General features: G+C 37.2%; 2 protein-coding genes across 4 annotated transcripts in view; one reads left to right on the top strand and one right to left on the bottom strand.

Annotated features, from left to right (window-relative positions):
* Positions 1-1,283: 1,283 nt before the first annotated feature.
* LOC135835286 (toll-like receptor 3) lies at positions 1,284-13,583 on the bottom strand. 2 transcript variants are annotated; one of them, XM_065349471.1, is made up of 2 exons: positions 13,486-13,583; positions 1,284-3,915 (listed from the first exon to the last, which is right to left on the bottom strand). In XM_065349471.1, exon 2 carries the CDS (start codon positions 3,891-3,893, stop codon positions 2,496-2,498), a length of 1,398 nt encoding a protein of 465 aa, XP_065205543.1. In that variant the 5' UTR covers positions 3,894-3,915; positions 13,486-13,583; the 3' UTR covers positions 1,284-2,495. The 2 variants fall into 2 exon arrangements, with proteins under 2 accessions (XP_065205543.1, XP_065205542.1); XM_065349470.1 differs by lacking the exon at positions 13,486-13,583 and adding an exon at positions 7,002-7,250.
* LOC135835285 (uncharacterized) overlaps positions 10,415-16,994 on the top strand; it is a 58,163-nt gene continuing 51,583 nt past the window's right edge. For both annotated transcript variants that reach the window (XM_065349468.1, XM_065349467.1), the window contains exon 1: positions 10,415-13,332. In XM_065349468.1, coding sequence (XP_065205540.1) covers positions 11,087-13,258 — 2,172 coding nt within the window. In that variant the 5' untranslated portion in view covers positions 10,415-11,086 and the 3' untranslated portion in view covers positions 13,259-13,332. The remainder of the gene's footprint in view (positions 13,333-16,994) is intronic.

Genomic DNA, 16,994 nt, shown 5'->3' on the forward strand with positions numbered 1-16,994 from the left:
GTTTCGTGGCGTGTTTTGGAGAATTGAAATTCCCGAAAAGTAGCTTGAAGCTTCAAAATCACCTGAAACCCACCTGAAACCACCATGCACTCGACATCATATTGTATTGAAATTAGTTTGCAGAGTAAATTTTGGCTTCCTAACCCCATTTGATGAAATTTCGGGAAAATTTCAAGTTTCAAAAATCTGCTGGAGGCTCTAATAATTTTCAAAAAGTCGCTGGAGGCTCCAAAATGACTTGAACGTTGAACCCATCTGAAGCCGTCTTCAGAGGGTGTCAAAATTGGAGTGCATAGTTAATTTCAGCTTTCCATCTCCATTTGATGAAAATTTGGGGAAATTTCAAATTTAAATAATCTACTGGAGGCTCCAGTAATTTTCAAAGAATCGTTGCAGGCTTCAAAACGACTTAAAATTCACCTGCACTACCTGCAGTCATCTTCATAGCGTATTGAAATTAGTTTGCATAATTAATTTCGGCTTTCCAACTCTATCTGATGAAATTTTGTGGGAATTTCGAGTTTCAAAAATCTGCTGGAGGCTCCAGAACTACTCAAAACGATTTGAAACAGTTTTCAATCGATTTAGCAGGTCGAAAACAGGGTATATCCCAAATTTCGGCTCTCTAGATCAATTTGGTCAAATTTTGATTTTTTTCTCACATTTTGGCCTAAATTTGATTTTTGAAAATTCACCAAAAATCGAATAAGGAACTTTGGCACTTGAAATTTTGACAGGTGATGAATTTTTGCCTGCTCTTTCGATCTACTTTTGTACGGTTTGAAAAATGTTATGCTAGTCCTATGTTGGAACGCAAAATCTGCGATTTCTGCTGACCTGTCAATCAAAATGGCCGCCATTTTGTAAGTAGGGCCACTTTTTTTTTGAGGACAAAGGCTAGAAATATTCCTTAGGACTCCTCCCCCTTCAAGAAAAAAGTTGTCCCGGTTGATCGGCAGGAGGGGTGCAATTGATCCTTATGCGGGTCTCCTGACTATAACGTTCATGAAAAATGTCAAATTGGAAAAAAAAATTATTCGGTTGAAATCATCTAGTACAAAAATTACAAAATAACGGAATGGAGATTAAACAACTGGACACATTTTTAAACAAAGTATGAAAACTGATCAAATGCGCTCGCTGCAACGAATATCGTACCATAAATGACCAAACACAGTGTGTTTCATCTATGGAGAACAAATTTCTTGATCTGAATGAAACCTTGAAAAATTTCTTAGGTATTGATAAATACTCGTATTTTGAAAAAATGTACACGAAAGACATTCATTTTTCAAGACGTATCTAATGGAAATTGAGGTGAGAACAACTTATGATAACTGATTAACTTAAGTATATAGGTACAAAAAAAAGTAAACCTAATGATATTATGGCTTCTTGCTCAAATGAAATGCAGGTTGATAGGTAAATACTAGAGCAAGACATGTAATAAAGTCAACAACAATAACTGACAAACACTGTGTAAAATTTCGCAAATTATCGCGATTATTAAAAAAATTTAAAAATTATAAATTTAAGTATATGAATACAGAATAGTAAAAAGCACATCCGATGGATAACTTTTTTTTTATGAGTAAATTACGTAAGTAGGTACATTTAAAAAGATGAAAATGAAAATATTTTACACTTATATACAAATACAATTCAACTTGCAGAAAATATTTTGAACCAGACAAAGCTAAATCGAAAGAGCATGAAAAAGCACATAACTATTGACCAGCCAAAATTTCATTTATTCGAAATCAAAAAGTCAGAAAATGAGAAAAAAATTATCAAATTGACTTCGAAAGCCAAGATTTGGTATGTTAGTGCCCAAACCTATGTATTAGGTACTCTATTTTCGACTCTCTGAATCGATTGAAAACTATTTCAAATAGGAACAACAGTTCTAGAGCCTCCAGCAGCTTTTTGAAATTTGAAATTCCCACATAATAATTTTGACAGTTTTTTTAAACCCCTTTTTGACAATTTGAAATTTCCAAAATGTGACTGAAGACTATTCCAATCGACTCACAAAGAAACCACTCGAGGTGTCCGCCTCCGACTTGAACGGGACCGCGATTTTTGGAAAGAGTATGGTCTGAAACCTCAACAACCAAAATTTCGGCTGCCTACATTTATTTTTCGATTTTTTTAAAAATCCGTGGAAAAAACTTTCAAAAATTATCTCGTGCTTCCAGACCTGCTCGAAACTGTTAGAAACTGTTCCCAATTAATTTGGTTGGTCAAAAATAGGGCGCATACCAAATTTTAGCTTTCTAGGTCAATTTGGTAAAATTTTGATTTTTCTCCATTTTTGGCTCAAATTACAAGATATTTTTAAAAATTCACCACAAATCCAAAAATGCGCTTTAACACCAGGAAGTTTGGCTTGTGATGTATTTTTGCATTCTCTTTCCTTTCATTTTCGTCTGTTCCTAAAATTTTCTGCTTTAGTCCCCTGGTTACTGTTAGTGGTATGAAATTGAAAAACAGTTTTAGGGTAAAATGTTGCGCATATGGCCGACTCCGCCACGTAAAAGGTATGTTCGTGGCGTTAACGTTTCTGTGGCACCAAAAGCTCCCTTGAAAGCATTTTCCAAATGCGATCCAAGTTTCCATAGCCACGAGCGAAATTCGGGTTCGTGATATGCGCATTTCTTTGCAGTCCACGATGTAGTTCGGGGTTGAGGATTTACTTTATTGCCGAACAAATCCACCGTTTTGAGATGTTTTAAATCATCAAAGATGCCTTTTTTCAACTCGCTTATTTCGTTGTTCGCCAATTGCAAGTTTTCTAGCCGAGTTAATGAGCTGAACACCGGCTTCGTCAGGTCATTTAATCTATTTCCGCTCAAATTTAAAGTAGTCAAGTTTTTCAGTTTACGAAAAACACCCATCGTTAAATTTTTCAATTGGTTGTTTGCCAGCTGTAAATTTTTCAAGTGAGTTTGCGATTTGAATAACGAGTACGATAGGTCTGAAATATTATTTCCATTCAGGTTCAAATTTTCCAAAGAAATTAAATCGCGGAAAATATACTTATCCAGCGACGACAGCTTGTTCTCAGAAAGATCCAGACTTGTGAGGTTTTTCAAAGGGGTGAATATTTTGGCAGGCATTCTTCGCACATGATTTTTATTCAATACCACTTTCATGACCACTTCCTCCGGTACGTATTCGAAATCGTTATCGATTAAGTTTATTTCAGTCCCCGAATCCGGCTTTAAGAACGGTTTTTCATTCATTAAAAGAAGCCGATTTCTAGAAAGGTTCAGGACTTTGAGGTTTTTCAAAGACTTGAATATTTTAGCTGGCAGTTTTCGCAGACTATTCCCATTCAAGAATAGTTGTTCTAATTTAACCATGTCTGCGAATAGGTGTTCGGGCAAGTCTTCGAAATTGTTCTCTGATAAATTCAATACAATAACTGAATACAGTTTTGAGAGGTGATTTGACCTGAAAACAGGAGGCGCTGTTGAGTCAGGTAGCTGTTTCGCCTTTGTGAAAGTTAAATTTCGGACTGTGTTTTTCAGGCTGAAAATGTTGAAAAGTTCGATAAATGGTACCGCTGGAACTGCAGATTGTTGTATTGTGAAATTGACTGGATGCGAAGTCCATTCGTCTATGTTGGCAAATAACATATGGTAATCTGGTTGGTTGAAAGTTTTCACGCTTTCGATTTCTATATGTGTGATATTAGCGGTGTAACGTACGTTCAAAATTACCATGTCTTTGATGCTGGGTTCGCTGCAGAAATATGCCTTATTGTTGATGTCTTCTGCGTTGCAGTTGCAGTATATATTGCCATAACAGAAGTGAGTTGATTGAGCTGAAGTTAATGTCAGTGTTGAAATTAGCAGCTGGTAGAAGCAAACTCGAAGGATTCTGATCATTTTTAGGTGGATTCTGGTTTAACTGCAAAAACAAAAACAAAAAAAAACATATCTGAATATCCATTTAGGTTAAAATTATAGGTTGATGGAATTATTTTTTTCAGGGTATTCTATAACAGGTAGTGAAAGTAGTAAAAAAGTAGTGATTTTAAAAATGGGTAGTGAAAAAATTAAAAAATTCAAACGCACAATAAAACGTTGAAATCATTGGGAAAAATGTTTATTTTTGATAAAATTGGCAACTTGTTTTTAGTGTGCGTAGCACACTATTATTTTTTATAATTTTGATTAAAATTTAAAAATACTTTGCTTTCAATTTCATTTTTTTTTTTTGAAAATTTTCCTGCGAAAAATTTGATTGCGTTAATTTTTGTGTGTTGTGTGTGTGGGGGGGGGGGGAGAGTTGAGTGGGGAGTTTTCTGAAAGTTTGGTTGAAAAAGTGATTTTTTCAACAACAAAAAATCTTTTAGATAGATACCATGGTTTTGTGAGGGGAAAATTGCCATTCGGTCATTCCATGACAAATTGGCGGATTTTTGCGAACGGGGTCTTTGATTATTTTCAAAATCAGATCATGTGTAGAGGTCATCAAACGATGACGAATGACGCAAACCGGACATTTTTTCGATTTTTTTTGGCGGAGCTGTGGGGCTTCAAAGTTCTCTAAAATGGCCGAAAATGGAATTTTTCAGTTGCAAATTGCTCAGGTTGTAGTACGTGGTATAGAATTTTGAACTATTTTTCAAATTGTAGTACTTTGAGAGGGTAATCGACGAATGATGTCAAAATCAGTGTTGCCACTTTCAAAAACCAAAAAAATCGATTTAAAAACTTATAATGGGTCATTCCATGCCAAATCGGCGGATTTTTGCACGAGGGGTCTTCGATTTTTTTCAAAATCAGATCATTGTAGAGGTCATCAAACGATGACGAATGACGCAAACCGGACATTTTTTCGATTTTTTTTTGACGGAGCTGTGGCGCTTCAAAGTTCTCCAAAATGGCCGAAAATGGAAAATTTCAGTTGCAAATTGCTCCGGTTGTACGTAGTATAGAATTTTGAACTTTTTTTCAAATTGTAGTACTTTGAGAGGGTAATCGACGAGTGATGTCGAAATCAGTGTTGCCACTTTCAAAAACCTAAAAAAATCGATTTTAAAACTTATAATTTAAATATAACCATGATGTCCGCCAGTAAAAATTCTGAAAAAATTCTCAGTTTTAGTCCTTTTTATGTAGAATAACATATCAAAAAATTGGACTGGCATCTTTTTTCGTTTTCGAGAAAAAAAAATTACAAGTTTTAGAATCGCTGCAAAAGTACCATCAGAAACCTAAAAAATGAAAATTTTTGCATTTTCGAAATATTTTACCAATGTGTAGACGAATATTTGAAAAAAATCCCCTTCCCCCATTTGTCAACGAATTGACATTTTTCGTGCTATAAATTTTTATTTCAAGAGTGAAATATACGCATTTTTCGTCAATTTGTCGACAAATTGGGGGGAGGGGATTTTTTTCACATTATCGTCTACACATTGGTAAAATATTTCAAAAATGCAAAAATTTTCATTTTTTAGGTCTCTGATGGTACTTTTGCAGCAATTGTACAACTTGTAATTTTTTTTTTCTCGAAAACGAAAAAAGATGCCAGTCCAATTTTTTGATATGTTATTCTACATAAAAAGGACTAAAACTGAGAATTTTTTCAGAATTTTTACTGGCGGACATCGTGGTTATATTTAAATTATAAGTTTTAAAATCGATTTTTTTAGGTTTTTGAAAGTAGCAACACTGATTTTGACATCACTCGTCGATTACCCTCTCAAAGTACTACAATTTGAAAAAAAGTTCAAAATTCTATACTACGTACAACCGGAGCAATTTGCAACTGAAAGTTTCCATTTTCGGCCATTTTGGAGAACTTTGAAGCGCCACAGCTCCGTAAAAAAAAAATCGAAAAAATGTCCGGTTTGCGTCATTCGTCATCGTTTGATGACTTCTACAAATGATCTGATTTTGAAAAAAATCGAAGACCCCTCGTGCAAAAATCCGCCGATTTGGCATGGAATGACCCAATTTAAATATAACCATGATCTCGGCGAGTAAAAATTCTGAAAAAATTCTCAATTTTAGTCCTTTTTATGTAGAATAACGTATCAAAAAATTTGAATGGCATTTTCGAAAAAAAATTACAAGTTTTACACTTATCGCAAAAATACCATCAGAAACCTAAAAAATGAAAATTTTTGCATTTTGAGATATTTTACCAATGTGTAGACGAACATGTGAAAAAATCCTCTTTCCCCCCTCCCCCCATTTATCAACGAATTGACGAGAAAATCCATTTTTCGTGCTATAATTTTAAGAGTGAAACATATTGAAATAATTTCGCCGCTATTTTAAACAAAAGCAAGAATCTAAAAACTGAATATTTTTGCACTTTTTAAATTTGTGGCTTATCATTTGAATATCTAGAAAAATTACGGTATTCATGGACACTTTTTTTAAATACTTTTTTTAACACTAGGTTTCGAAATGGGATTTCAACACCTCTGGGGTGCAAGGTCCACAATTTGCACTGAAATTGAGAAAAAATTAAAATAAATTAGGTACTGAGATCAATTATTTATTTATGGATTTTTTGACCCGACATTTCTGAACCATCTATCCTCCCCCTCTCCTCCTCTCACCTCTAAAAGGTCTCAAACATGGTGAAATTCCATTTTTTTTAAAAACTTGTAATGGCGTGTGGCTCATCGTTTATAAAATCGCGCTGTAAGCACACTTCAATTAGTGGTCTTTCTCTAGAATTTTTAGTCCTAAAAATAATCTGATCAAAATAAAAATATTAATTTCTGGTTCTCGCAAGAAGAAAGTGATAGCAAGTTAGTACTTCGGAAGGAGTTCCTCCTATACAGAGAGCATGCGTTTCATTATGATTTTAGCTTATTTTACATTTCAAAGACACTCGAAGGTTTTCTCAAATCTTACGTGTGATCTAATATTATTCATCTCGCAATTCATCCCAAACTCCCTATTTAATAATTTTTTGGAGTACCTAGGTAAGAAGTGAAACAGGTATTAAATTAATCAAAATCAACTCACCAATCGAGTAATAATATTAATCACAAATATTACCAATAAGTAATTACGCACCGAGCAAAATTCTTAATACGTATCAGCACAAAGTAAAAACGTAAATTCCGACACAGTTTCTTAAACACGACTTTATGATACATTCGCGTCATCCGCAATCACCCCTTAACAAGCCTCTGTTTTGTTTCTGTCTGCTCTTAGAAAATATTATTTTGTACATGTGTGGGTTGGGTAATGGGTATGCGTAAATGTGTGAGCCATTTAGTAAAATCTGGTATTTATTAATGGAGTGGTTGGGGTATAGGATTAAAGGTCGCCGCATTCGGAAGTTTTTTATGTGTAGAAGTAGATCCACCTTAGCTAGCTCAGCTGTTTCGTCAAGTGATGCGTTGCTCTACATATTATTAAACTCGATTTAAAAACATATTTATCCTTTTACACGTTACGTCGTATATTACTTCTAGTTGGGATTACTATGGTCTATCAATTAGTATTTTTGAAACTTTGGAATGAGGTCATAAATTTAAAAAAAAAAAAAAATGGTGCCTACCTACTTTGTAACACTGAAGTCGTTCTTTCTCATGAGTTAGGTATGTTGTTGTTTTTTCAGCTCGATTGTCCTCCTAAAGACAAATGAAAACTACAACTGATACGTTTTTCTATTATTCCGAAATTTTGAATGGAAACATTAAGCTAAATCCGTTTTAAGATCTGGAAATCCTTTCTCATTAATTTCAGGCATGTAGGATGTGTATTTTTTTCGAACTGGCCTTTGAGAAACTGATTCTAATAAACAAAAATGATCTGAAAGATTTTGAAAAAAATTCAACGAAACTGAGTTGCTCAATTTTGTTGCTCTCTATCGATTTCAAAATTTTGTGAACCATCAAGGATATTTCAACTGTCTGAAAAACAAGATATTTTGAGCGTATCATTTGCCGAAGTATGTATTAACCCTCGGCACGTCAGATGTTGGTTCAACAATTTTTTTGAAATCGATTGTGAGTAATGAAATTCATAAAATAACAAAATCTCCTGAAGACCAGATTGTATTTTTATCTCAATATTGTTTACCATGGCCAATTGACGAGGATCTCTGAAATCCTAATAACATACTAGTCAGGGGGCCCGCATAAGGATCACCTGCACCCCCTGCCGATCCTCCGGGACAACTTTTTTCTAAAGGGGGGAGTCCTGAGGAACATTTCTAGCCCTTGTCCTCAAAAAAAAGTGTCCCTACTTACAAAATGGCGGCTATTTTGATTGACAGGTCAGCCGAAGTGGCAGATTTTGCGTTCCAACATACGACTTGCACGAAATTTTTTAAACCGTACAAACGTAGATCGAAAGATCAGACGAAAATTCATCACCTGTCAAAATTTCAAGTGCTAAAGTGCGTTTTTCGATTTTTGGTGAATTTTTGAAAATCAAAAGGCCAAAAATGAGGGGAAAAATCAAAATTTTACCAAATTGACCGAGAAAGCTGAAACTTGGAATATACCCTATTTTCGGCATGCCAAATCGATTGGAAACTGTTTCAAACCGTTTTGAGCAGTTCTGGAGCCTCCAGCAGATTTTTGAAACTCGAAATTCCCACAAAATTTCATCAAACGGAGATGGAAAGCCGAAATTTACTCTGCAAACTAATTTCAATACACTACGAAGTCAACTGCAGGTGGATTTCAAATCGTTTTGGAGCCTCCAGCGAGTTTTTGAAAATTACTGGAGCGTCCAGTAGATTTTTGAGACTTGAAATTTCTCCAAAATTTCATCAAACGGAGATGGAAAGCCGGAATTTTTTTCGCAAACTAATTTGGAGAAATTTCAAGTTTCAAAAATCTACTGGAGGCTCCAGTATTTTTTAAAAAGTCGCTGGAGGCTCCAAAACGACTTGAAATCCACCTGCAGTTGACTATGGTTTTGCAAATTCAACAAATATCACGATAAGTTTATAATTGTAAATATCATTAGAATAATATGCTTGCAAGCATTTTTTCAAATTTTTAAATTACAGCTTCAGAATTTGGAGAGCTTTAGAAAATTGAGCATTAAGAAAAACTCGACTTTGAACTTTTAAATTTTTTACGTAATTAGATTTTCTCCAAAAATTGAGTTGGACTTTACGGCGAGAAATTTCAACTACTGAAAAAAAACACCCCTCCTGTCCTAAAATGAAATGTGTGAAAACTAGGTATAGGTACATACATATATATATTATAAATATAAAAAAATTTCAGCCGACAAAATGACTCATCAATCATCGGTTCACTGATGTAAAATTACAAAATATTAACATTATTATGGCCAATTATTCTTTTTATCCAACATTCATTTTAAAAATGGTTGAACTTTTTCAGTTCTTTGAATTTAAATTGAATCGTCGTTTAGTCGGAAGAGATTCTTCAACTACGAGTATTTCCAATGTTTTCAATTATGTACTTTTCTCTCCTGCGATCCTTTAAATGAGGGGGGGATGACAATTTTTTGTTCTATTTTACTTTATCGTATCAAGTCTGCTATATTTCAATTTTCAAAAAAATTTGAATTACCGTCAATCACCCCCTTCCCCAATTTCGGACACCAGGTTTTTAATCGATAAAAACAAAATCAAAAGGAAACATGAACAATTTTCTCCCAGAAACTATACAATTATAAGAAATATATTCCAGGTTTAATTTTTTTCACTGTTTATTTTTTATTATGTATGTACTTACTTAGTTGAAATTTGTGTCCGAAATCAGGGAGTTTGACGGTATTAAAAAATGTATAGATAGGGTAGTTGATACAAATAATTAGAGCGAAATAATACGAGAAAATAACAAAAATCAATACAATTTCAACACCAATTTATTCACTTTGGGATTCGATGTTTTTTTTTGTGAAAATGTTTTTTTTTTCTCTTTTTCTCAGTTTTTGGAGTCGATATCAATCTTTTAATTCAATTTTTTGATATTCCAACGAAATGAGACGATATTTTTAAATTTTGAAAATAGTTCTAATTTTAGAAGAATAGGACATAGGACAGTTCTCAATTTCTATTGATAACCGTAGACTATAAATTTTTTAAATTGTATGCAATCAAAAATCGAGGTTTACAATATTGAAAAAAAAATTCCTCCAAAAAATCCTTTAAAATTTTCCTCAAATGTAATGAAAAATCCTACCGTATTACGACAACACGTAAACAAGACGACCCAACGCGACACAGACGAACGGTAATACGCATGCGCGCAGGTGTATTATCCGATCCACAGTGCGTAGATCGCAGATTTACAAAAAAAATGGGGACCCAGGGGCAACGGGGGGCAGGCTCGACTCGGTGGGATGGCGATGAGCAGAGCAGGGGCAGAGCCCCGCGTCGGCTTCGGCACAGGTAACACAGGACAGGTAAGACGGAAGAAGAATAGAGAGAGAGTATAATGGTTATATACGTGTCGAAGTGGCTTATAGATGCGCTCTTCTGCTTTTTTTTTCTATTCGCCGGTCGATGATGTGTAGGTAAAGGTATCACAGGTTAGGGATCGGAGAGAGGTACGCGAGTGAGAGAGAAAAAAAGGAATTCTAGAGGTCATCGCAACACAAGCAACAGGTTACCCAGTACAACACACGCATTCGAGTGTGTAGTGTACACTCATCGTTCGTCCAAGAGTTGGTTGTGGATTGCCGTTCTTGTTCTTGTTCTTGTTTCGAAGACCGAGGAGAGTTCGAGACTCGTAGTGGAAGTGGTGGAATCGACGACTACAACACGACGTGAAAATTTTTTTCACCGAGTTAGTCAGTGAATGTGTGGCGTGCTCGCGTTGTTCTTGTTATTGTGTCGTATCTGTTTTTTATTGTCGCTGTTATTGTTGTATTTCGGTTTTTTCGGCGCGTAGTGCGAGTCGCGAGTCGATTTTCACACCTGTGATCGCGTACCTCTTCGTGTTGTTGGAAATTTCGCGAGCATTTATGTATATTTATTCGATCGATAGAGGAAATCGTAGGATATTCGAGCTGCGAGTGTTTTCCGGCAGCGAGATCTGGTCGTGATGGGTGAATCTCGTCGTTGAAGTCAACCCCAAGTGTTTGTGTCCGTGTACTTTATAATTCGGTGAATGAAACACCCCGCCTTTGAATTCAAATCCCCCTCGAACAAGTGCAAAATGCCTCTACTGTCGCGCAATTGTGATTCCGATTCGACCCCTATTTGTCGATGCCGAGTACTGTACTTGGGCTCGGCCGTACCTCACGTTACCAAAGATGGTCTGCAAGGAATACAAGAACCTTTGAGAGAACTGTACCCAGAACAGGGTGCTCACGGTGCTCGAGGTATCGACTCGTGGCTCAGTGTCTGGAGCAACGGTCTGCTGTTAGAGAACGTCGACGAGAACCATAAAAAGGTGACCAGGTTCTTCCCCATCGACTCTCTGCATTATTGTGCCGCCGTCCGGTACGTCTTAGTGCCGGAGAAATCATCTGTATCTTCGAGCACCCAACCGAGATTCTTACCTTTGGATTCGCCTTTCGCCAGATCCCCTAATCCTAACCATCCTCCTCTATTCGCCGCCATCTTGAGACGTACCACCGGCATCAAGGTGCTGGAATGTCACGCGTTCATCTGCAAACGCGAGGTGGCCGCCAACGCCCTCGTAAGGTGTTGCTTCCACGCTTACGCAGATTCCTCGTACGCCAAACAAATCGAAAATGGCGGTTCACTGATGAATGGAAATGGATTAGGACATGGAGCTGGTGGAGGCAGTCTGTATGGAACATTGTGCAATGGCCAGCAATCCTCTTCGAACAGTATTGAAAAGGTCGAAGGATGGAGAAGACTGGCCTCGCAGCCGGCCACAGCTGCCGGAAGCACGTTAACTTTAAATAGTACTCTGCAGCAGCAATCGCCCAACAACAACCACAATCATCATCACCATCAAGAAAATGGTCTCAGCTCGAACATCGAGCTGTCCAATTCGGTGGACGATGTTTCCATCTACAACGGCGACGAGAACCATAAAGTTTGGGCTGGAAGTACCAGAGATCTGTCGGCTGATCGCGAAGCCCTGTATGGAGAATACGGAGCTAGCACAATGCGCAGCTCCAGATCTAGCCGACCAAGACAGATAATGAACGCTCCTCCACCTCCACCTCCTCCACCGGTCATCAAAGAAGAAAAATCATCCGGCAGCTCGAAGAAATCCACCAAGGAACGAACCAGACGCAAGAAGCTATCCGAGGGTAGCCGCGACGACCTTTATTATTTCACCAACGGTAACGGCACCGCTAGCACACTCATGAGAGCCAATGGATCACCAGCCATGAACGGTATGGGCAAATCGCCGAGCTCGATTAGCGGTGGAACCATAATGCGAGGATATCCAAAAGGTGCCTATCCTCCACCTCATCTAAATGGCATGTACGCCACTAATGGCACAATGCTGCGTCCAGCAGCTTCCCATATGAATGGTTTCCACCCGATACACGGGCCCCCCGGTCCGCCACCACTGATGATGGTACCGACCACGTTACCGCATCCACCCAGACGCATATCTACCGGATCGTACTCGCATAAAGGTAAACATCCGGTAATGGTACCGATGCCCAGACACGTCGTACCCCCATCCATGATACCCATAGCTCCGCAACAAATGTACGTGCAAACCGGACGTAAATTATCCAAACACCATATGCCCCCCGCTATCCCAATCGCAGCCATGGAAGAACCCATCTACATGCCCTCAGCCAGACCCATGAGTCCGGTCGCCTCTTACCAGCCGGGCCATTTCCCCCACGAAGCGTACCTCATGCAACAGTACGCCACAATGGATGCCAAAACAGCGGCCACGTCCAAGAAAAAGAAACACAAGGCGAAAAAAGACTCGTTCGTTGTGCCCAATGGTAAAGCCCATCATGCTCCGGCGTCTCGTCTCGACGACGAAGACGATCTCGAAGAGGGTGATTCGGTCTACAACACTGGCATCTATAAACGTAAAGGCCATCTGAACGAAAGAGCATTCTCGTACTCGATCCGGCAAGAGCACCGGTCCAGATCGTACGGATCTTTGGCTAATTTGAAATTCGCTCCTCCGCCCGTTGTACCCAATGGAGCTATACCCATCGATCATCACCATCACCAGGGCGTCAATAAAGAAGAGATCAAAAAAGAACGAGAAATTATGCAGATGATGCAGGATCTAGATTTATCCGGAGATGAGCTTGAAAGATCCGAAGTTCCGCCCGGCATTTACCCTACCAATAATAAAATGAAAGCTGCCAAAGTTCGAAGATAAAACTCAGCTGTCCGACCTTGTCGTGGTGTCCACATTTATGGAGAATTCTTACCTATGTTTTTATTCTTTTTAAGGTAAGAATTTTGGTTTTATTTTGGTTTAAAGTATTGCTCGTAATTTTAGTAGGTAGTAGGTAATATTATCACTGCGAATTGTGTCTGTGGGATTTTTGACTGGGTACTTGGAGTCGGGTATATCGATAAATAAATTAGTAATTTGGTACATACCCGTTGAGAAAAAAAAATTAACGATGAAACAATCGAACACTGTCAACACTGGAACACCTTTTTCATACTGGTACCGGTTGTGTTGCTTTCAACGTCTTCGCGTTATATCCTGTTTATTTTTATTTTTTATTTTATACTCCGTCGTTGTCGTCTTCTTCACTCGTCTTCTTGTCAAGTTCCGGTTTCGTGGTGCCCGGCTTCGAGCATGTGCATGTGAATATCGAATCGTCGATTGTCGACTGCTCAGAATGGAAAAATAATAGCACGAGGGATTAATGAAATGAATAGCAAGAGGAGGAAGACCAAATGAAAGCTAAACGGAAGACGTTTGCGAAGTTCTATCATACCGGCGAGCTAAAAATAATGAATATTTAATGTACCCGTATGAATATGGTTATTGGTTATTATGATGAGGAGAGTATTTAAAAAGTGCTCAGAAAAAATTCAGTGGATGAAATTTGAAAAATTTCGTAACATTTTGTGAATTTACCTAACAAGGGAACCACTTGAGGTGTCACACTCCGATTTGAATGGGACCGCGATTTTTGGAAAGAGCATAGTCTAAAACCCCCAAAACCAAATTCTCAGCTGCCCAAGTTCATTTTTCGATTTTTGGCGAATTTTTGAAAATTCAAAATTGACTGTTTTTGGCGATTTATGCTTTTTTTAAAAGTACGTTAAAAATAGTCAAAATACGTCCCAAAACTAATATTAATTACCCAAATCCAAATTTTTTCCATTTCCAGTCATTCTGGAGCCTCCAGCGCGATTTTCAATTTCTCCAGAATTTTGAATTTGCTCCAGAAGGCGTGAATATGAAGTTGGGCAGCTAAAAATCGAGTTGAATATTACACGAAACCTGTTTAACGAGTTTATCCACATTTGAGCTGATTTTGAGAGTGACATCTCAAAAGTGGCTTTTTGAGGTGTCACCCTCACTCCAAAACGACTGGAAATGGTAGAATTTGCACTCCGGGGGTTAATTCTTGAAGAAATACAGCGATTCTCGCAAATTTCAAAAATTTCCTCACAAACGATTATCTTTTGATTTTTTGGATTTTTTAATTTTGAAAAAAGCTGGTCAAAAAACCACTCTTGAGGTGTCACTCCCAAAATCGGCTCAAATGTAGATAAACTGGTTAAACAGGTCAAGTATAATACACATCTCGATTTTTAGCTGCCCAACTTCATATTCACGCCTTCTGGAATAAATTCATAATTCTGGGGAAATTGAAAAATCGCTCTTGGAGGCTCCAGAATGGCTGGAAATTGTAAAATTTGGATTTGGGGGGTTAGTTTTGGACAAAATACAGCGATTCGCGTGAATTTCAAAAATTTCTACACAAACGGGAAACTTGATTTTTTCGATTTTTTAATTTTAAAAAGGTTGGTCAAAAAGACACTTTTGAGGCGTCACTCTCAAAATCGGCTCAAATGTGGATAAACTCGTAAAACAGGTCCAGTGTAATATTCAACTCGATTTTTAGCTGCCCAACTTCATATTCACGCCTTCTGGAACAAATTCAAAATTCTGGAGAAATTGAAAAATCGCGTTGGAGGCTCCAGAATGGTTGAAAATGGTGAAATTTGGATTTGGGTATTTAAATATTAGTTTATTGGGACTTATTTTGACCATTTTTATTGATCAAGTACGTACTTCTAAAAAAAAAACCATAAATCGCCAAAAACAGTCAATTTTGAATTTTCAAAAATTCGCCAAAAATCGAAAAATGAACTTGGGCAGCTGAGAATTTGGTTTTGGGGGTTTTAGACTATTCTCTTTCCAAAAATTTGGTCCCGTTCAAATCGGAGTGTGACACATGAAAAGGTTCCCTTGTAAGTACTGTTTTTTTTTAAAATTTATTTTCTTATTCATTTTTTTATATGAAAAGTAAAAGTTTGCTGACGATCAAAGTAAGGTCTACTTAGTTTGCTCGAATTCTGCAACGTCCCTCCCCCCTCTATCCACTCCAATAGAATTTTTTTCAAAAAACCCAATTTCAAATTGATTTTTGTAGGTTTTTATAAGTGGTAACACTGAGTTTTGTCAGGTCTCATTCCTGAAGTAGCATTTTGATTAGTGAATAAAGTTTTCATTACTCCAAGAATTGGAATCGGCATTATCCATATTTGAAATTTGCAAAAAACACCATTTTCAAAATTTCAGAAGCTCATAGTTATCCTTGGTGAAAAAAAATCACAGAGATCTGTGGTTCTCGGTCATTCGTCTTCATTCGAGGACTTCTACACACGTGCAAGATTTTTTTTTTGAAAAATCGGTGACTCATCGTCCAATTTTTGTGTGATTTTACACCAAATTGCCCTTTAATATTACTGATAATCTTAATTCAAACTTACCCAAAGTAGGTGCAACTTCATCATTATGGAACTCCTTATCGAGTTGTTGATCTTGATTTATCAGTGATCAGTTCGATTCAAAAGATCTGTTGACTGATTTTGAAGTCCGAACTATTTACATTACTCTAATTAGGAGACTAAAAATATCCAATACATTACTTTTGCAAATACATAATTATTTTAGTGTGGTAATTTTACCCAAATTACCGCCAATTTTTCCTAGGTCATGTCACTAGTCTTGTTTCCAGCCCAGATGTCTGTCCTAGGCTGAGGCGTCAATTAATTTGTAATGACGTAGCATTATTCGAACCTTCCCATTGTACTTACATTTAATGGTCTGGTCGGCTATATCGCCTCCTTTCTTCCTCACCGCTCATTCTCTGACTGTCTGTGTCCTGGATACAGGTAGCTTTTCTTTTTCGGCGATGTTTGCAAATCGTCGTGTACCGACAACGGTAGTTGTTTTGATTACCAGATGTAATCTGATCTGCGGTTAATTGGTTTTGAAATTAACGTCGTCGTATTTAATTTCGCATTTGCTCGAGTAACATTGAACTGAATGGCGAATGTGTATTGTTCGTTTACTGGCTGGTGTTTTTTTTTTCGTTCCATCAGTCAAGGTTTTGCTTTCTGACTATACTTATTCAGATTAGGTAGGTTTTATGTGTTTTTTTCTTTTAAATGTGTGACACGGAAGAGAAAACGACCTCCTCCATCTCCCCCTCTCAAACACTATATTTGGGAGAAAATTATCGTGTTTTTTTTAATTATAACTTTTTTTGGAGAATCTATGTCTTTGATTTAAACTAGTTGGAATGATTTTACAAATCATGTAAATTCTATATTTGACAAAAGTATGTACAAAAATTAGAAGCACCCTTCTCAGAACCATGGTTGATTGGCTAAGTCAAAACTGTTCCAATCATCTCGTGATTTTCGCCAGGTAACAATTAGGCAGAGGCACCTGTCGACTCTTCAGGTATAGGACACACTGTATGTAGCAGATAATTATTTTTTAATGTGAAATGCGGTTCAATCTACGAACAGTTGTCCATGTGTGGTTCCTAATGGTTGATTTGGCCTTTCTGATACAGAATTCGTGTGTTAACAGCACAATGTGAATCTGTGTAGAGTTGGTTAGATATAGGTAC

Source organism: Planococcus citri, chromosome 2, assembly GCF_950023065.1.
Source record: "Planococcus citri chromosome 2, ihPlaCitr1.1, whole genome shotgun sequence".
NCBI classification, from domain to species: Eukaryota; Metazoa; Arthropoda; class Insecta; order Hemiptera; family Pseudococcidae; genus Planococcus; species Planococcus citri.

Coding starts and splice junctions, on each gene's coding strand:
- LOC135835286 (XM_065349471.1), bottom strand. CDS start 3,893: ATGATCAGAATCCTTCGAGTTTGCTTCTACCAGCTGCTAATTTCAACA.